This window comes from Betta splendens, chromosome 15 (genome assembly GCF_900634795.4).
Source record: "Betta splendens chromosome 15, fBetSpl5.4, whole genome shotgun sequence".
In the NCBI taxonomy this organism is placed as follows: Eukaryota; Metazoa; Chordata; class Actinopteri; order Anabantiformes; family Osphronemidae; genus Betta; species Betta splendens.
Genome location: NC_040895.2, coordinates 5,705,265 through 5,724,968, shown reverse-complemented (window position 1 = coordinate 5,724,968; position 19,704 = coordinate 5,705,265). Strand labels below are relative to the sequence as shown.

The 19,704-nt window shown below is 39.8% G+C and overlaps 1 protein-coding gene across 10 annotated transcripts in view; it reads left to right on the top strand.

The window, feature by feature from the left end:
• LOC114841977 (cilia- and flagella-associated protein 46) overlaps positions 1 to 19,475 on the top strand; it is a 35,007-nt gene extending 15,532 nt beyond the window's left edge. For 3 of the 10 annotated variants that reach the window (XM_055502555.1, XM_029127310.3, XM_029127307.3), the window contains exons 24-59: positions 10 to 175; positions 826 to 898; positions 1,106 to 1,241; positions 1,333 to 1,516; positions 1,742 to 1,883; positions 2,406 to 2,629; positions 2,727 to 2,849; positions 2,974 to 3,135; positions 3,406 to 3,554; positions 3,815 to 3,913; positions 3,987 to 4,038; positions 4,389 to 4,553; positions 4,700 to 4,900; positions 4,977 to 5,083; positions 5,203 to 5,385; positions 5,584 to 5,722; positions 6,279 to 6,476; positions 6,916 to 7,104; positions 7,407 to 7,508; positions 7,920 to 8,102; positions 8,382 to 8,555; positions 9,008 to 9,105; positions 9,330 to 9,394; positions 10,056 to 10,222; positions 10,433 to 10,539; positions 10,829 to 10,899; positions 11,244 to 11,405; positions 15,624 to 15,703; positions 15,820 to 15,880; positions 16,000 to 16,032; positions 16,371 to 16,464; positions 16,558 to 16,670; positions 18,055 to 18,136; positions 18,276 to 18,412; positions 18,496 to 18,588; positions 18,741 to 19,475. In XM_055502555.1, the coding sequence (XP_055358530.1) occupies positions 10 to 175; positions 826 to 898; positions 1,106 to 1,241; positions 1,333 to 1,516; positions 1,742 to 1,883; positions 2,406 to 2,629; positions 2,727 to 2,849; positions 2,974 to 3,135; positions 3,406 to 3,554; positions 3,815 to 3,913; positions 3,987 to 4,038; positions 4,389 to 4,553; positions 4,700 to 4,900; positions 4,977 to 5,083; positions 5,203 to 5,385; positions 5,584 to 5,722; positions 6,279 to 6,476; positions 6,916 to 7,104; positions 7,407 to 7,508; positions 7,920 to 8,102; positions 8,382 to 8,555; positions 9,008 to 9,105; positions 9,330 to 9,394; positions 10,056 to 10,222; positions 10,433 to 10,539; positions 10,829 to 10,899; positions 11,244 to 11,405; positions 15,624 to 15,703; positions 15,820 to 15,880; positions 16,000 to 16,032; positions 16,371 to 16,464; positions 16,558 to 16,670; positions 18,055 to 18,136; positions 18,276 to 18,412; positions 18,496 to 18,588; positions 18,741 to 18,847 (4,621 nt within the window). In that variant the 3' untranslated portion in view covers positions 18,848 to 19,475. Of the gene's footprint in view, positions 1 to 9; positions 176 to 825; positions 899 to 1,105; positions 1,242 to 1,332; positions 1,517 to 1,741; positions 1,884 to 2,405; positions 2,630 to 2,726; positions 2,850 to 2,973; positions 3,136 to 3,405; positions 3,555 to 3,814; positions 3,914 to 3,986; positions 4,039 to 4,388; positions 4,554 to 4,699; positions 4,901 to 4,976; positions 5,084 to 5,202; positions 5,386 to 5,583; positions 5,723 to 6,278; positions 6,477 to 6,915; positions 7,105 to 7,406; positions 7,509 to 7,919; positions 8,103 to 8,381; positions 8,556 to 9,007; positions 9,106 to 9,329; positions 9,395 to 10,055; positions 10,223 to 10,432; positions 10,540 to 10,828; positions 10,900 to 11,243; positions 11,406 to 15,623; positions 15,704 to 15,819; positions 15,881 to 15,999; positions 16,033 to 16,370; positions 16,465 to 16,557; positions 16,671 to 18,054; positions 18,137 to 18,275; positions 18,413 to 18,495; positions 18,589 to 18,740 lie in introns of those variants that run through there. The other 7 variants (XM_029127312.3, XM_029127309.3, XM_029127308.3 and 4 more) reach the window with 7 other exon arrangements.
• The last annotated feature ends 229 nt before the right edge of the window (positions 19,476 to 19,704 follow it).

Here is a 19,704-nt window from a genome sequence, read left to right as displayed (position 1 = left end):
TGTCCAAAGCAATGCAGAAAAGGCTGACAATCCAGCATTGTGTATCACAGCTGCCAAACATTACTGGAACACTTGCTTACCGCTGACACAGATTCCCGTGGAAAGATGGCAGTTTCAAAAACCCCTAGAGAAGATCCTGACTGCTCTGGTTCATACAAACTGCAGCCATACAAGTGTATGTGTGTGTCAAGCCGTGTGTGTGTGATAGTATGTAGTCTAACACTGAAGCAGGACTTGATTGTTATGCCAACTTTTGACAGTGTTCATTCACACTATAGAAGTGTCAGGTAGAATCATAATCTTTATGCTGTTGTTTACAGTGTTGTTTGCAGTCAAACATTCTGTCGCTGCATAAATGTTGTGTTTGTCTGTTATTGATTAAAAATGCATGGAAGTGCATGTAACAGAGGGCCGCAGGGAAAAAAATGTGGGTATGCTCAAGTTTAAGCAAGCATCTTGCTGGCACTGCCTATAGAGAGCCACAGGGATAAACACTCTTTCAACTTAAAAATAAAAATAATAACATAATTAGGGACAGAGCTGAGAATGATGTTTGTCTAGAGTTGTTAATGTCTCCGTTTTTCAGCAGTGTGACCCACAGTGATTATGTAAAATGTCTAGTATGGCCTGAATATTAATTATTAATGTTGCAGATTCTAGGTAGGAACATTTTCTGTGAAACATACCTAGATAAAAGGGCAGGGTCATAGAGCAAGGTCAGATACCAATTTTTCTTATACATCAGTGAGCTATCTACCACTGCCATCACCTCTCTGTCGTTTCTCTAGCGACTTAGGTGTTAATCCTTTTCCACCTCTATTTCAGAAGCAGGGCAAAGCAAAACGCTTTCTGACCTTGGAGGCAGCATCTCCTGTGAGACCCAAGGATGGGTCACAGGGTGAGTGTTAAAAGGACCGGAGGAACTTTTTATAATTCTTGGAGGATAGACCTTTTGCATATGGCTTTACATTTTGTTTATTTGCTGTTGTGAATGTCATTGACTACCTCTAAAGTGTACTGTATGTGTTTTGCTAACACTGAATTGAGGGAAGTAATCTCTTATAAATGTGTTTGTTCCTGTGTATATATTATATAATTTTGTTAGCAGATGAAGATCTAAGCCTGAGAGCAGATATTTACAGTTTCTTGCTCCAACTCCATGTTGAATTAAAAGACTGGAAAAGTGCTCTGCAGCTTCTGGACAAAGCAATTAGTGATGTGTCGTGCACCAGACGTCGAATGTAAGTCACAAAAAACACAACATGGGACCAGGAGTAGAAGGTAAGGGTGAAAAGACAGAAATAAAGTATATTGTTGATTATGTTTGACCAGACCTCTGCAGAAACAACGTATTCTGGTGAAAGTACAACTGGGGGAAAACATACTGATGGACATGCAGAAGTTACGAGGGGAAGATGAGTGGTGCTGTTCATCTATGTGGCATCAGGCTGCACTTTGTGCTACCAATAAGTCCAAACAACTGACCTACTACCAGGAATCCATCACCTCCGCCATGGTAATGTTTTCGCTCTGACACTGTATTTACATTCCGTACAGTACATCACCATAGTAAGTTCATTGCATTACATTTATGAAAATGATGATTCAATCCTATAATTCTATTTTCTGGACAAACCCCTTGTGCTAACTGTACAGTAGATGAACATGAAGCTCTGTCGCCATCTTGTGGAGCCAACATGTCATTATGCGTTTTGCCTTTTCTGTGTTTTTGTATAAACAGTGTCCAAAGAAGGTCAGCCTTTTGATGGAATTTGGAGCATGGCTCTACTGTCACAACTTCCCCAAAGCTGATGCCCACCACCAGCTTCAATGGGCCATTGACATCCTTCTAAATGTGGAACCTGAACAGGCAGAAGAGCCAGGTAGAAATCAATCAAGAATGTGTGAATGACTGGGTAGTTTTCTTAGATATCGCAGGAGTTCTTTGACATATGGGCTCAGTGTTACTGCACTTGTATTTACACATATATTCCTTTATTTATGGGAATCCGTGTTTTACGCTTCACACTGAGCTATTCCAAGGGGAATAATGCCTGATCCTGTCTAATCGGCCATGCAGCTTTTTAATAATTGCACAACTATCACTGTTTGTTTGTTTTATTACTCAGAGTAGAAGGAACAGACCAGACAAGGGCATTGATTTCCCAATTCCCCTGAGCATGCCCACTGAGAGTAGCACAAGGCTATTTATAAAACTTCTCAGTGGCGTTTGTTTAGTTTCCTGCTTTAAGCCCATTGAATATCCCCTGAGAGGCTAAGGAAGCACTCAGATCAGAGGGAAAAACTAAGCATGACGATGTTCCTTTGAATTATGATTGTATTATACAATTTGTCTTGTATTTTTGTTGGCACAGACATTTTTTACAGTTTGTATTTTTTCACAGGGGATAACTCAAAAGGGAAGGATTTGAGCTCAGGGAAATGTGAGCTTTTGGTAGGAGTCCAGGTTTTTTCATGGATCCATAATTTGTCTAATCTGAAGGAAGTGTGGCGCCTGGACTATTTGATCCAAGCACACACCCTAGTCGCTGTCATGACAGACAAGACGTCACCCGAGTACCAGCTTTACCTGGTCAGAGCGTACACCTTTGTACTTCAGATTTGGAAGGTACTGCGGCTTTACTACAACATCCTTCTGCCATTCATCTCCGACATTGTGAGACAGCTCTTCAAATGCAACCTATGAGCATTTTGTTTCACTACAGGAGTCCATGGCAGTGGCTAGTCAGATTTCAAGTGATATGGCAAAGTGTCAGCCTCCTCAGCCTCCTCAGTCTGCTGGATCCAAAAAGGATCAAGACAAGGGCAAAAACAAAAAAACAAAAGATGTATGTTACAGCGTCATTTTGTTTTATCATCTCATTAAATCAAAAAGATATTCTGGGTTCATGAACTAGCAATTATAATACAACCACAGTAAGTATTTATTATGTCTTCTATTTGTTTATAAAGCACACCCCTGCAGAGGAAAGACCTAAGTCTATTACTTTGGATCAGACTCTGCCTTCAGCTGTGAAGGAGTGGGCTTGCTACATGTGCCCTGACCAGGTCAGGCAGATATTCAGAGCCAACAGTAACCCTCACTGTATCAACAGGCAGAGCATTTCAAAGCAGGCAAGACTACGTACAGTACCTCACATCATGACCATCCACGGTGAATGTCTGTCTATTTCATGTCTTGTTCTAAACAAAGCGTGCTGTTCTTTGATCAGTTATGTATAGAGCATGTGTTGTAATCAAGTTATTGGATAATATTGCTAATAGAGCAAATGTGGCAATTTGAGGCATTTCCTGATCTGACTAAACAAAGAATGAGGATTTTTAATGGCACTGCAATAACTTTATTTTATTATTTTCATTTTACAAATGTCTGTTTGAATTTAGACTCAGAGCCTGTTTTATCTCAACCGGCTGGAAAACGAACTTCGCTTGCTGTCTCTTGACCATCTGACCCTGCCTGTTTTGCATCTAGCTGAGACCATTGCTCATGATCTTATGGATGATGAGGGCCTCTCTGACCTCTATCGACTTAGGTAGAGGCACAGTTACAAAGAACAGAAATGCTGCATATTTGATGCAGTAATGATGATGATTACTGTACATGATCTGTTGTGATTTCAGAGAATGCTGTGCAAAATCTGATAAACTGCACAAATTAGGATGTAACAATGCAACAGGAATGCAGAAGTTAATGTTAAACCACAGAAAGGCTGTTAATAGTGTATTTTGCAGGCCTAGTAATTTTATATAGTGACTTTACATTATGCTCATAATATTTATGTTTTGTAATTAGAATCGTGAGGACCTGTTGGCAGCTGGGTGTGGAAGCCAATTTTGCATATCAGGAAAAGCTCGTAATTCTGAGTAGTATTCAAAAACAAATGCAAATGAGGTCTGTAACTTATTTATATTATATTTTACTGTATTTCTTTACTGGACTGTAGTCTGACATGTTGTGATTTTAGGTGCCAGAACATAATAACTTCATCACAAGGAAGGAGTGACATTCACAAACAGGTCAGCATGGTTTTCAGTAATTTGTTTGCACTCCTGAGAATATTTCATAGCAAGTTATATAAATACTGTAAGAATTAAAGAGGGGAACTGTTTGTTGTTCACTCCAGTTTTATGACTTTAATCTGCAATCAACTGCATAATGAATGATCTAAACTAAACACTAAAAGATGGCATAATAATATTAAAATATACTATCAATTCATATGAACTTACCTTCAAATGGCTTGTCTCAGAAACCTAGCATACGTGTTATGTCTTGAGTCAGTGTGCGCGTGTGTGTTTACGTAGGAATTTAACTGTGCACGCAAACAGTACTGTACAGTACAGAGAGCCTATAGTGATTTTTCCAGGTAATCTTACAGAAGACAGGGATGGATAACAGTGCTTGGTTGAGGAAGGAAGGCATGGACATGCGTGTTCAGGATATCTGGCTGGACAAAGCTGAAGTTTGCCTCAGTATGGGACTGTATCAGCCAACTAGACAGCTTCTGGCAGAGGCCCACCTAATATCTGTGGTGAGTTTAAATGAGATATAATCTTTCCAGAGTCTTGACTTATAGAGAAATATGATATCAGTTAATTTAAATAATCTATTAATGCGCTAATTAAAATATCGAGTATTCACTGCAGTTGTCCTGCCGATGTTGTTAATTCTATGAAGGAACTTGGAGACCTAAAAGCAGTTGCCAGATGTTTGCTCAAATGTGCCATCCTGGCTTGTGAAGAGCAGAACTATGCCCAGGCTTTGATCCTGTTGGACAAATCCTTGGCCCTGGGTGGGAATAAGGAGTTCTGGTACCATTTCACATTGACCAAGGTCAGAGCTGTATTAGGGCAGAGACATCGGGATGCACAAGCCAAGGTATGAGCCTTCTACAGTGTAATCATCTTATGTGTGTATTACCATTAGTTAAAGCATTCAGTTGTTTCTTTCGTAGGCTGAACTCATTATAAAGGAAGGCTGTGAAGCGCTCAAGCTCAACCTGGAGCAACAGGCCATTCAAGCACCTGAGCTCACGTTCATGATTATTTCACTAGAGATGAGGTAAATTCATGTACATTTTCATCAGCAAATACAACTTACTTTACTTACACATTGAGCTGCAACTTTCATAGGCTTTTGTGTGTTTTTGATGGAATGCACGGGGTTTAAATTTTTTGCAGAGGTGCCATGGAATGTATAAGTTTCATCACTGGAAGTGAATGCGGAGGAGCTCCTTCCACTGAGGCTCTGCAGAGGTTAACGTCTTCCTGTGATAAACTCAGAGATTGTGCCATTACATTTACTAAGCTCAGCTACAATGAGCAGGCTGCAGAAGCACATGCAGAATGTGCACATACACTGAGGTTTGTCTGTCAGAAGTTCATTCAAATTTAAAAATAAATAAACTTAAATTTAGGTTTTTTGTCTTTTTAGTCAGACAAAACTTAAGTGATTTAAACAGTCGGCTCACACTTTATCAGACTAATGCTCACAGTACTTGCTCCGCCACATACACTATACTTTTTTGTTTACTGTGTTAATCATCTATTCTTTCTCTACAGATTCTTGTCCTCCCATGCAGCTGATCCAGCCAGTAAACAGCGTTTCCTGCTCAATGGCCTCTCCCAGATGCAGTTAGCTGTCATGTTACAGGAACACGTAGCTCAGAGAATTCAGGACCTGCTATACCCACAGGAGGAGGTAAATGAAGTGCACATGCATTTTACTGAAACACCCCTACTGTGGTGGTAAGAAAAGGCTAGCAGACAATTAAGGTTATCAGAGGGCTTTAGTACCAGTGATAAACGTGACTGGGGCCTTCATTTACAGTACTGTATATGCTGATGAAATAATGGCAGGAATATTGATTGAACTCTCACACCTACTGCAAATCCTTGTTCATGAGTTATGACAGTTATGTGGTTGTATGATTCAGCCATGGGAGGCTGGTTGGAAGCACTGTGCTTTCAGCAGATGGTGCTGCTGCTGTACTTTTGTAAGCCTGTAAGTAGTGACAGCCAACATGTGTAATAACTGATTTTGATGTCGTACAATTTGCTCATCTTTTAGTTGAGATAACTTTTGTTATAGAATTTAGACTCTATATTGTATATAGTAGTAAAACACATTGATTGGCGTGAAGCTTTCTTAAACCTAATCTTATTTTCAACAAATTAAAACAAGTTTTATATGTGTATATATTATCTATGCACATGTATTTCAGTTTCAAATACACTGTGACTCTTGTCTTTTCCAGAGCCATCAACAGCTGCTACCAGCCATCAGAAAGCTGCTGCGCCTGCGACTGGCCTTGGCAGAATTTTGTCTAGCCATGTTGGAGGAGCACTGTGCTGAGGAAAAAAGCCAAGCTGTGGCTCGGATGTGGAAAACCTCTGTTATGATAGCATTGGAGGATTTTACACGCTGCACTCCTGAACCTGACTCTTTGGAACAGGTTAGATGTACACACACAACCCTAAAAGTGGGCCATAGGTGATCTTTAATGTATCATATGTACTTGTAAAAAATAGATTGTTTCACCTTGTTTGTTAACACTGGGGACATTACCTCCCAACATACTTTTTTCTTTAGCTGGTCAGACTACCCCAATCCAGTCCTTTGATGGCTACTAATTTGAGATTGTTTGATTAAAATTAATTATTTAGTATTTTAATTTAAATTAATTTAGTAGTATTTAGTAGTAAGTATTTTCCTGTGTCATGTCATATAGAGGTGTAATTCTGAGAAGGTATTCAGTTCTCACATCCTTGTTTGTCAAGTACAGTAATATAAATGTAGTTTAACATAGTGTCTGCATTGCTTTTGTTTCATCTCCTCATTTGATTTTACTGTCACTATTTACTACTAGTTTACTGTCACTGTGTCCTGTGCAGGAATGGGTGAGTGTGGGTAGCACCTTGGGACAGGTGGCTCTGAGCCAACTTGCTGCAGTCCGTTCCTACAAGCTGGTCAACATGGAGACCAGAGCTCGATGCCTGACTCTGATGGGGACGTACCTTAGACTGCAGGCTGTGCATGAAGGACCTGTTCAAATGTGCTTCCTCTGGGGCAGAAACAAGCAGGTGGAGATAATCAATACATGTACAAATAGGTTGTGCGTGTAATCAGTGGAAATTTCAAAATGTTCAAAATGTTTTGTATCCTATGTGACACAAAAACAAGCCATCAGATAAAGCCTATTTTCTGGAACAGTGGCATAGAAACAGAGGGAGCCACCAACTACACAGGCTAAGAAGCTTATAGCGATTAAAGAGATGTCCACTTACATACTTTAAAACACAACAAAAAGTCTTCATGGTTTTTGATCATGAGGGGATTTAATCTAATTATTAATGTTCTGTGATCTTGAAATAACTTTTTGCAGGTGTCCCATTCTGAACCTAAACCAATTTTCATAAAGGAAGGGGATTCTGAGAAAGACGGAGAGTCAAGCAGAATGACCTCTGCCAAACGTGCTGAGCTGCAGGTACAGTACATACCTCCTGACAAGTGACCTAATCACTAGTCCACAGTTTTCCTTTTTTATTTCTTTTTTTTTCATTTAAACCTTTGGAAATTCTGTGTTTCTCATATTGAAAGTGAGTGTGTCCACATCAAATTTGACACAGATTAAGATAAGGGTAATGTATTATGTATGTGACAGCATTTTGGAATATATAGTAGAAGATAAAAGTTTGACTGTGTCTTTTTTTAAGATTTATTGTACCAATACAAAATGTATTATTAATATTCAGGTGCCATTTGAGACATATCAAAGTTAGATAAATGCAAGTAAGTGTGTGTTGTACTTTGAGGCTGGAAAATTCACTACAGGTTATCGACGTATATGTAATAAAATTAACCTGCCAACATTTTGTTTGTTATCTGTCTTGTGCAGCAAAAGAGATGTAAAGTGCAGCAGTTGTTGACACAAGCCAGTAAAGCACTTGCTGAAGCCACCAGCCTTTGTCTCCAGCATAACCTGCCTCGTTCCATCTTGGCCGATGCCTCTCTCAGCATGTTAGAGTGCCATGGCCAGTCAAACCCTGCAGTGGCAGGGCAGTATCTTGCTCTTTTTCAGGTACTGAAAAACCTCACCATATCTCAGTATGTCAATACTGTAAATAACACTTGTTGTCAAGCTTGTGCTTCATCAGCATTGTTTCTACAGTATGTACAGTACAGTAGTATGTAGAAAAATACACATACTGTGCAGTACTGTGAAATAGAGCTCTACTGTACATGCTGCTGACCTACTGTATATAGGATGTTCTGCAGGTGGCGCTAAGATTCGTCACCTAATTTCTTCATTTACCAACAGCTTATACTGTATTACATTAATCTTTTCTTTCATTCCCAGAGTTGCTGTACTGTATCTATGATTGTTGAGGTCCTCAGTTCTGCCTGTGCAAACACCAGTGTGTCCCAGTTCTCGGCTCTGCTCAGTTTCCACAGGAAACTGCTTCTTGCACAGGAGGAGAGGCCCAGCAGCATGCTTAGGGGGGTGGAGGACTCCCTCAACAGCCTTTCTAAGGTACTGGGTCACCAACTCCCCAATGCATGATTAATGGATGTTGTCACAGTCAGCTCAGTAATGTCCCTTGATTGTGGACACTGTCTCAGTGATGCTTTGCCCTTGTACGTACTAGAAAAATCCACAGTTAACTAGTAGAAAACTAGAGACATACTGTATGCGTCCTTAACGTTATACTATATAGTATATACTGTAGTACAGTAGTATATACTATATATAGTATATACTGTTTCCTGTCCTTTGTAAAAGTTTGATTCCAAAAACATTATTGACAAACATTTTACTGACTAAACCCCAAAATACAACAGAAATGTTGGAGAAAGAGCAAACGTGTGAAACATGAACAAACTCCTACACGTTCTCAAATGGGATAGATGTGTTTTTCTTTGTCTTTCTAGTAAAACAGACCTTCTTGTCCGTTTATCTGTGTGAAATTGAATTATCATTTGCAGGCCTTCAGCCACCTGACAATCAGTCCCAATCACCTAAACATGCTTGCGGAGCTTCCACCTAACCTGAAGATTCTACTACTTCAGCACAATAAGGATGGGTAAATACTATGTTTTTTTATTTACTAGTAAATATCATATATACAGGTTGTGAATATATATATATATATATATACCGGTATATACATATGCGTGTGTGTGCCAAAGTTAGAGTGAGGTCGCTGATTTGTAGTCCAACCACTAGAGGGCTATTGTCAATTTAGGTATCTGTTGTCAGTGTAAAGCAGCAGTGTAAAGTTCATGTGGTTGTGTGTCTCATTTTTAGGTCACAACTTTATGGGGCTTTTTATGAAACAACCAAAGAGTCAGAAAGTCCCAAAGGAAAAACAGGTAAGGTATTTCAAATATTTGCACGCTTTTCAAATTTGTCCTAAAATGTGTTACAATCCAAAGAGCAACCAGATTTCATACTTACTCTATATTACTTAGTTATGCGTGTAGTTTGTTCCATGGCCCAGGGCAATGTGATTTTCATTACCCATGCACTGTTACATGTGGCTTAATCATTAGTGTGTAAATTCGGCCTAATGAATGTCCTTTTTAACATTTATGTGCATGACAAATGAAAAGGTTAGATTTAATTTAAACATCGCAAAAAGGAAAAGCAGTGAATCATAAAGGAATCATTTGCATTTCCTCCTGACCTCTTTGCTACTAGTTTGTCATGGAACATCAGGGCTTTATACTGTCAACTGTAGCGCGATTTTAGAATATAATAATAGTTTCTCTCCTACATAATGTTTTCTGTCATTTGTCTAAAATATGTATGCTATAAATAGTGGAAAGCAAAGGCTGATATCTAAATACATTGTTAATTATGTAATAAAATGCAAAGCAAATAGGTGTTGTGTAAAAATGTAAGAACTGAAAAGAAGGAGACCTTACAAGAAGACTATTAGGAAAAAGAGAGACTGGCTCATGGGGACCAATTACCATGCTTGTGTTGCGTCTGTGAGTGTGTGGCTACTGTGTGTTCATTTTCTTGTTGCAGGTATCCTGACGTGCTCCAGCGTGGCAAAGGTTTCAGTCTGCCCGCAGGCTCTGGGGGCACTGAGGAAGAAAACTCAAGCCTTTGGGCAGGAGACCAGACACACCCTCCTCAAAGAAGGCTTCTGGCAAAGCACTGACAGCAGGCTGGAGGTCACTGCAGAGCATCAGGTTTATAATTGTGGATGCAGTGTTTAGACCATCACTCTGTTAACATTACCAACAGCAAACCTTATCATTGAGCTCACTCCACTGCAGTTATTGCCATTCATTCTTAAAACAGCAATATGGAACTGAAAGAAATACAGTATTAGTGTGAAAGTATTTAATGACTAAAAACAATAAATATAATGTTACTGCTGTGTGTGTTTCCTTTTACAGGAAACTGCAGCAGAAAAAACGTTAGAACATCACTTCAGAGAAATTGTACAAGATATGGAAGAATATTTAAATCCACTTCTTGAACAGTTTGACTTCTCTTGCCTTAGGTAAAGTGCTACAGTATATGTCATGAGATTCTCACTGTAATATTGTAAATGCTGATTACATGAGACATGATTTGTCAGACTTTCATTTTGTGGATTCTAGGTGAAAAGCAAACATTTTACAATTCTTTTCTGGGTATAAATCTCTTTATAGGCCTCATCTGTTAATCTTGATTTCCATAAGTCCTGCATGTCTGCTTCATGTAATATCTGACTTTGTCTTATGTGCTTGTTAGACAGACGGTAGCTTACAGTATGCCCACAAATCCTCACCTATCATTATTTGCCTCAGGCTTGAAACTCTATCAGCTCCAGAGATGACCAGAATCAAAGAAAAAGAAGACAAGGCAAACTCTGCTAAAGGTACATTAAGATGGATGTGGGTTTGTGTGTGTCTGTGCTGTCCAAGGGATTGTGTGGTTATCTTTCATACAGTATGCATCATGTAAATCACTATTCCTAACATCTGTTATCATTTTATCTGCTTATTGACTGCCCAATAGGTAGTAGCAATAGCTAGTTACTGTTCAAGCAAGCTATAGCTGTCGCCCCTGTGGCAAACATTGGCGCTATAAATGTAGATTTAATGTGATTCACACAATATAATATATATATATATATATATACTGTATGTATATTATTTGTTTGTTTGTTTGTTTAACTTTTAAACTAAAATATTATCCTACTTTGCATGTGTGCACTACCAGAGGAACAGGGGACGTTTTTGGTGTTGCTGGCAGACCAGATGTTGCTAGAGTTGCCGCTGGAAGCCCTGTCCATCCTGCAAGAAAAAGGCCTGACCTCTGTCTCACGAGACTTCTCCTTACAGCTCCTCCACAGTCGACTGAACAAGGAAGAGCCACAGATAGGTACAACAAACATATAAACACTTTTTTAGTGTTTGATATAACAACTTTAGTATATAACTTCTGGTATACAGAACTTCATGCAGACATCCATGAACACCAAGGCCCACTATGTTAGTGTGTGCCTGCTAGAACAATTTAGAATCAGGACTGTAAGACTGATTGTTCATGGTTCACACTTGCGGGTGGCCAAGAATAACATTTAACTGAGCAACCCAAGCTACTGTATAAGGCTAAAGAAGCTGTCAGCTGACAGGGCAAACACAAGAAGCGATTACAGTAACAGAATATCTCATACTGTACTTATACTGTACTTACATTTAGATATGGCATAATTACATAATTTACTACATACTACAAATGTATGAGAAATATTTTAGCACTTTATGTCAGAAGGGTATAATTTTGTCTCTTCACTCCTACTGTACAGTACAAGATGCAGAACTCGATGCTGCAGAAATCTTTATTGTTTCAAAGGTTGACCCATTTGCAAAGGTTACTGTAAAAGTTGTGTGTGTGTGTGTGTGTGTGTGTGTGTGTGTGTGTGTGTGTGTGTGTGTGTGTGTGTGTGTGTGTGTGTGTGTGTGTGTGTGTGTGTGTGTGACATACATACACTCCTACATAGTGGGAACCAGAAATGTATTTTCCTACCAAAGTTAGGACATGTGCTGTTTGAGGGTTGAGATAAGAGTTTAGGTCTGAGGTTTTGGAATTAAGTTTTCATTAAAGATGCGGTTTTCAAAGACAAGTTTTCAAGAAAACACATGGGTGCATTCATGCATGTAGTTGTGGTGGTTAGGTTGAGGGTATGCATTATGTGTCCTCATGAAGATAGTATTTGTCTTTGCATAAACAACACTTCCTCTCGTCTCACAAAAAACACAAAATCAAACAAAATTTAGGTTTATTAAGGCTTTATCAAATATAATTTGAGGAAAAACATCTTTAGGAAAATAAGCATTAAACTATCTACAGTATAACTTCAGTCATTGTTTGTGTGACCACCTTGTATTTACTTACTGATATATCACACTGTGAAAATGTTCAGCCTGGAATAAACCCTGCTGCTAGGGCTGATTACAAACACCAAACTGTCTATCGCAGAGAGGGGGTTGAGAGCAGCACTGGCCGACAAACAGGACCCATGCCTGTCAGACGTCAATCCCTATGACCATCAGCTAAGTAGACATGATGGATGGCAATTTCCCAGTCACAGACACAGAGAGGCTGGTCAGTTCCTTTCAAAGTGTTAGCCTATCACTAATGCTCAGAGCTTGAGATTCAAGCCATGGAGCAGCTGGGACTGAGCTTTGGAATCAAACCACCACAAAATACTTGCAGGTTATGGATACCACGCATGATTCAACTGAGGGTCTATTTGATCCAACTTCATAGAAGAAGCCCCTCAGGAAACAGAATAAAGCGTTTAACCTTTGTTTATCATGGAAACCCATCCTTCACCTCGCAGATGCCTAGGACTGGATTTGCTGCTGCAGCCACTGCTTAGAAAGAGCAGCCACACTTGTTCAGGGATTAATAGACAAAAAGAGAATATCTGTTACAATCCAGGGTGATAGGAGAGTTGCCAAAAACAAGAGACCGGTCACGTGGCGCCGTGAACGGGATGTGGTACCCTGAACGGGATGTGGCACCATGGCGCTGAAGACGTGGAGTCATGGCCAGACGGGACGTGGAGAGGCCAGGCCTGAAGCAGCAAGCACTGGATCAGTGGTTGGGGAGGCTGACTGCAGGACCGGACGTTGAGCTGAAGAGGGACATAGGGCAGGGACTGCGGTGGTGGAAGATGGTGGAGTTGGAACGTGTTAAAGGACAGCACTGGAAGGAGTCGGGAGCAGATGGAGTGGTACAGTAAGCTTTGGGCCTTCAGTTGTTTCCAGATAGCCCGGCTCTCAATAGGTGACAGGGAGGTGGCAACATTTGAGAGGCGTGTTGCCTCTGGTAAACACTCCAGACGAAGACTGCCTGACAAAACAAAGGTTAGCATCTCAACAGGTCTTGATACAGTCTGTTGAGCTGCAATTGGGCGAGATACAATCCATGGGGCTGCAGCAGAACGAGAAGCAGTCTGTGAATTGCAGCAGAATGAGGGGCAAACTGTGAGTCTGCTTCAGAACAAGGCAGAGTTAGAGAGTCCTCCAAAAGAGCAATAAGTTGCTCTACTCCACGGAAGCCCTTGCAGTCTTTTAGCCAGGGGGTGGCAAAACACACAGCATTAGCCCAGTCGAGTGTGGACTGTTGGGCCTGTGCGTTGGGTAATTCCGGGATAGTGGCCAGGAGCTTATACTGAGTTCTGATGGCATAGGCTCCTTGGCCTGCTCTGACTGGGTCCATTTGGGGCTGGGGCATTCTGTTACAATCCACCATCCAGGATGGTGGGTCGAGGCTCTGGGAGTCCATTTGGACCTAGTCAGAGCCAGGGAAACCAAAGTATGGAAAGATAGTCTTTTTAATTCAAACCTTAACACAAAACACTCCAAAAAAATAAACCAAGATCAACAAGCAGGACAAAAACACTAATTGAACAGAATACTGAAGAATAAACCTAGATTACCTATTAACCCCCAACATAAGCTAAGGCAAGGCCAACACATGGATCTAGAACATGGCATGCACAGACATGAACAATGAACTACACAAAGCAAGAGTTGCCAATGCACGTCTTAAATGCAGCGTGGCTAACATAAACAACCTGACTCAACAAGGCTATGGCATATGGGGAGGCAAAATATGAACCAAAGACAGGTGCCTTTGCACGTCTTATATTGACTGAAGTTAATGTTATAGCTACAGTGTGTTGCAGTTGAGTCAAGTCATGGGCCAGAACTACCTTCAACATAGAAATAAGAACCACATGTCAGCAAATAATAATAAAGTTATATGCTGTGTGACGGATGATACAGAGACCCAGCTTTATTTACTCATGCTAAACATGAATTAATGACTGTCATTGGCCATTCTATCTGCCAAGAGAAATCATTGTAGTCGTTAATCCACTAAATGCTAATGTTAGCATAGTGCTCTCTACCTTAAAGCAGCTACAATTATCTTAAATCAGCCATAAGTGTTTTAGCCTGAATGACTACAGACCCATCGCACTGACTTACGTTTTTATGAAGTACTTTGAGAGACTTGTCCTACAACATCTCAGGTCCTGCCTCCCCTCAAATTTCGACCAACACCAATTCACCTACAAAGTAAATAGATCATATGGGATGCCATCGCCACAGCTCTACAGGCTCTGAGCCATCGTGAGAAACCTGAGAACTATGTCAGAATGCTCATCGTGGACTACAGCTCGACCTTCAACACCATCCTGCTATACATTCTCCATGGAAAACTGACTGACCTGAACACCCCCCCTTTCACCTGTGACTGGATTAAAGACTTTCTAACAAGCCACCCGCAGACAGTGAGGGCTTCACCTTGATGCCCAGCACAGGCTCTCCTCAAGGCTGCGTGCTGAGTTCATACCTGTACCTGCTCTACACACATGACTGCATCTCTTCTGACCCATCCAACATCATAATTAAGTTTGCAGATGACACAATAGTGCTGGAACTTATTTCTGAAGGTGATGAAAGAGCATACAGAGAAGAGGTCCAGCAGCTCATGGTGCACTGCCAAAAATCTACATCTAAACACCAGCTTTCTAAATCAAAGGGACAGTGTGGAGAGTCTCCTTGTTTTATTCCTGGCAGGACACCTTAGCCAGGACCTTACCTGGAAACCAACACAAAAGCTGCTGACTTATTTCTATCGTTGTACTGTATTATAGAAAGTGTCCTCACATACTGTATGACAGTATGGTTTGCCAGCTCATCAACTGCGGACAGGAAAGAGGGTTAGAGGACTCACCCTGGGCCATCAGACTCCTACACATAACACTCTCATACAGACCTGATCTGTGCAATACTAACATGTACTGTACGTAGTGACTTTGTGGCCATGACCAGTGTGGGGCATGGGTTTCTATTTTTGTACAATTTTGTGTATATTTTTCTCTGTCTGTATCGTCTGTTCACACCAACTGACCATCCAATTTCGTTGTATACATGCTTACAATGACAATAAATTCTATTGTGGTGTATAATGGGTGCATCACTATTAGAAAACAGTTTTTCGTCCTTCCCCTGTCTGATCGTTGTGTAATTTACCCTGCAGACAAGTTTGTGTATTAATTCTGCCTCCTGTTTGTGGCAGTTGAAAAGGACAACAAAAAGGAGACCAAAGGTGCGAGGGGAACTAAAGAGAAGGGAGATCAAAGCCGAGCCATCAAAGTGGTGAGCTCAGTAAATTAATCTGGTCCTGCCAGATAGAGGCCGTAAAATTATGTCTAGCTTCTTTTCAGCACTGGTGATTATTTAAGTTCTGCTACATTTCCTTTTTTTTTATTTAGGTGCCTGCTAATCGGACCTTGCCTTCAAACACCTTCCCTATCGATTCAAAGAACTTTAAATGTATCTTTTTTTGAGGATGAGGATGACATTTGCTAAATAATATGTCTAATTCTACTTGTTACACAATCTGTCACATATAGTTTTAGTAATCTTACATTATTCTTAACATGCTTCCATAGACATAATTGACCCCAACCAAAAAGGTAACATTGGTAAGTAAATAATAATAGAATAATATTTAAACAGATGTTTGGTTAAGAATGCAATGTTACTCAAAACACATGTACTGTAATAGACATTAGACACATTAGATTATATGTGTTACTGTGTATGTTCTGTATGTGTGTTTTGCTGCACTATTGCACATAAAATTATTGTTGCTGTTAGTTCCTAGTTGGTTTGATTTTGTAGGTACTGTTGCAGAAGTTTCTAGCAACTGATGGAGTTTTAGAAGTTGTAAGACTCACAAAGTTGAAATTATCTTTTTCCAGTCTATTGAGTTGCAGGAGTTTTACAGTTTACATTGTTTATTGTGTTTTTATGCACACAGAAGGTACCTGTCCTTTTACACGCATAGAAGAGATTTTAGAATCCCACAATCAGCAATTCACACATCCCTTTGTGAGAAACAAACAAAAACCCAGGTTAGATTAAATAATCCATTGCCACATTTGTCTTCTATGTTTTTATTCATTTCAATACAGCCTAATTTGTGTCACTTCCTCATATGTGTCAAGTCTGCCTGAGATGGAGCAGCTGCTGTGCAGATGCAGTGCCTTCATTTACCTCGGGATGCAACGTTTCACAGAAGACGTTCCACTTTCCAAACTGGCAGCTCTCAATCTGTGTGGTACTGTACACCCATACCCTTCTAATGTTCTCTCTTGCCTTGTTTTTAGAGTGTGAGATGGCAGTGTGATGCCAATCTGGTCTTAAATAAATACCTAGTTGCTGCCAGTTAGTGATTATTAGTATGACAAAGAAGCAATAAATAAACTATGCAAACCACAAAATGAAACGATCTGTGAGTTTCAATGTGTTTTGAAAGGTTTTTTGACAACACAAAATATTGTAACTGTTCTGAAGCATTTTAAATGGTAAATATAGAAGAAAACATAAATGGATAAACAGTGTAGCAAATGAATGATTGAAATGTAGAGCAGTGCTGTTTGCCAATTATGTAAGCAGTAAATGGAACATTAGGCTTAAGCTTTTCAAACACATCAATGTTTCATTTGCCAACTGGGTATATTTAGAAATTTTCCAGTTCTGCAGCAGGTTTATTTTTGTGAGTTTTTCTGACTGAAGGTGTAAAATTCATTCATAGACTGCTTAGTTAAAAACTGAGGAGTAATTACATTTAAAAGGAGTTGTTTACATAGTTCATAAAAACAGCATCATCAGCATCTTACACCATATGTCAATCTAACCACAGTCTGACTTCTGAGGAGCCAGTTAAAACATATGCAGCTTTATGTCATTTCTGTCACTTAAATTATAACTAACTGATTTCAGCCTAAATATTTCATGAGAAATTACACACAATATATTCATAAAACCTCATTGATTCTTTTCTAGGAGTTGTCATAAAAGAGCTACATTGTTAGAGATGACTTTAAACATATGTCCATCTATTATTATTCAACCAGGTCTTGTACTTTCTTTTCTACTATTTACAGTAAATTAGTAAAGGCTTTATTATTGTAAGCCACATCCTATCACCTCTCTAGAGATATTTCACATAACAACTGTAGCTCCCTCTTTGTCTTCACGACTCTACCAGCAAATGTACAGTAGGTAGTCTGAGGATGTGTGGACTGTTTGATTGGCAGAGTCTCAGGTTGGCTGTACTTGGCTGTACTTGGCTGTATGCGGTGCCCCAGGCGGGACATATGTGTCCCCCACTAGCCCGGCGTAATTAATGCTAACTATAGTGTGGACTGTCACCCTGCTCTGAATTCCAGCTGTTAGTTCACAGCATACTCAACCAATCCTACTTAATTGGCCATCAGGTAGTGATGAGGGGAAGGCAGGTTTGTGTTTCTCAGAAGAAAGGGGTCATACATGACTTTCTGGCTATCTGTGCTCACTGCTTTGGTGTTTGACATCACTCAACTCGTCCCTTTTGTTCAAACATTTTAAACGTTGGTAAAACAGCTAACAGTGAATGTGTGCCCTTTAACAGAAAACATTGTGTTGCTACCGTAGACACTGATAATGATGTTCCTCTTCAGAGTGTCGCATGGCTCTGCTCTTTGACCGGATCCAAAACTCTGCCACCCTCCTTCGCCAATCAAGCCTACATCTGCACAAGAGGTACTGCAACAAATCATCTTTATTAAATGAAGTCCCTTTCACAAGAAATTGTACTCACCTGCCTGTTCTGCTGACTTTTTGTTTGATTATAGTTTATACAGACCAAACCCCTAGTAGTCTCACTGTTTCTCTCCTCTAGCACAGGAAAGCTTGCCCTGGAAGAAACCCTGGAGACTGCTCTCCTCTTGAGTGTGGTGGGTGTTGGCTGTGTTGTCCTCAATCATTGGCACAGCAGCCTTAAGCAGAACACACACAATGTGGCCACAATACTAGACAGTAGGTATTTGATACACATTTATACATATTAGACATGTAGAAAGATGTGGTGGAACAGCCTTTGTGCGCTTTGTGTGTTTTAGACATGCTGAGGTCCAGTCAGACCTCTGGACAAAGCGTCTATGCCTTGAGGAAGGGAACCAGCAAAGTGACAGGACAAGAAAATCAGTCACATGGTACTGAGTTTACCTTTTCTCTGTGGCTGTAGCTTAGCTTCCTTGCAGAATGAAAATATAAAGGTCAAACAGAATCATTCACATAATGAATCCACCCTGATTTCAATGCAACCTTTAAAGTCACCATTACCTTCTCCTGCTTTAATCTGCAGATCAAACTCTCCTTGCTGACTTTGAGGAAGATCATGTTCAACACAAAATGACTCATTCACTCTTCAACTGTGTTCTTTATGGACTCCCTAACCTAATTTTTACCTAACATATTTTGTATAATGTATAACTGAGACCAGAACTCCCAATGCTCTCAGAGAGTGTATCCTATAGAGATGAGCCTCCATTGTTGTATGTGTGCTGTGTCATGTTTACAGTAGGATGTGTGAGTACTGAAGAGTAGTAAATGTGCTGTTAACCGCTATAGCAACAGTCCTGTTTGTTCTGTTTAATGTCTGACTAAAAGTTTATTTAGTCAAAGTGCGTCATGTCAGAGAACATAAACATTAACTAGGCAACTTGCAATATTGACCTCACATTAAATTCTTAGTGTAGTACAAACTGTACCACCTTCAAACCATTAGAGACTCTATTTGACTTCAAGAGAGAGAAAACGCATCCCTTTACTAAGATTAAATCTAAATTAATGTAATAGTATTTACTAATAAAAATCTCTTAAAAGACTGCATGTACTGTAAATATCCAGTAGATGAAAATGAACTAAGCCAAAATTCAACCTAAAAATGTGAACTTTTCCAACATACAGTAACATCCATACATCCATACAAATAACTGATGACAGAATGTGATAATTAATGTTTTACTTACTTAATTTCTCCATTACTTGTAGCTGGTAATTGTATATTTACAGGAATAAAAGTACGTTTTCCTTGTGATCGTGCACACAGTACAGTACATGCCTATGCCTTATTAATGACAAAGTTCTCTGGTCTCAGTCTCAGTCAGTGTCATTTTTGTGCTCCCTAAACGATGGGGCTGTAAAATGTTGAAGCTGACTTACAGGTGCTGGTCATATTGTTAGAATATCATCGAAAAGTTGATTCATTTCACTATTTCCATTCAAAAAGTTCATTCGTTACACACAGACTGATGTCACAATGGCAC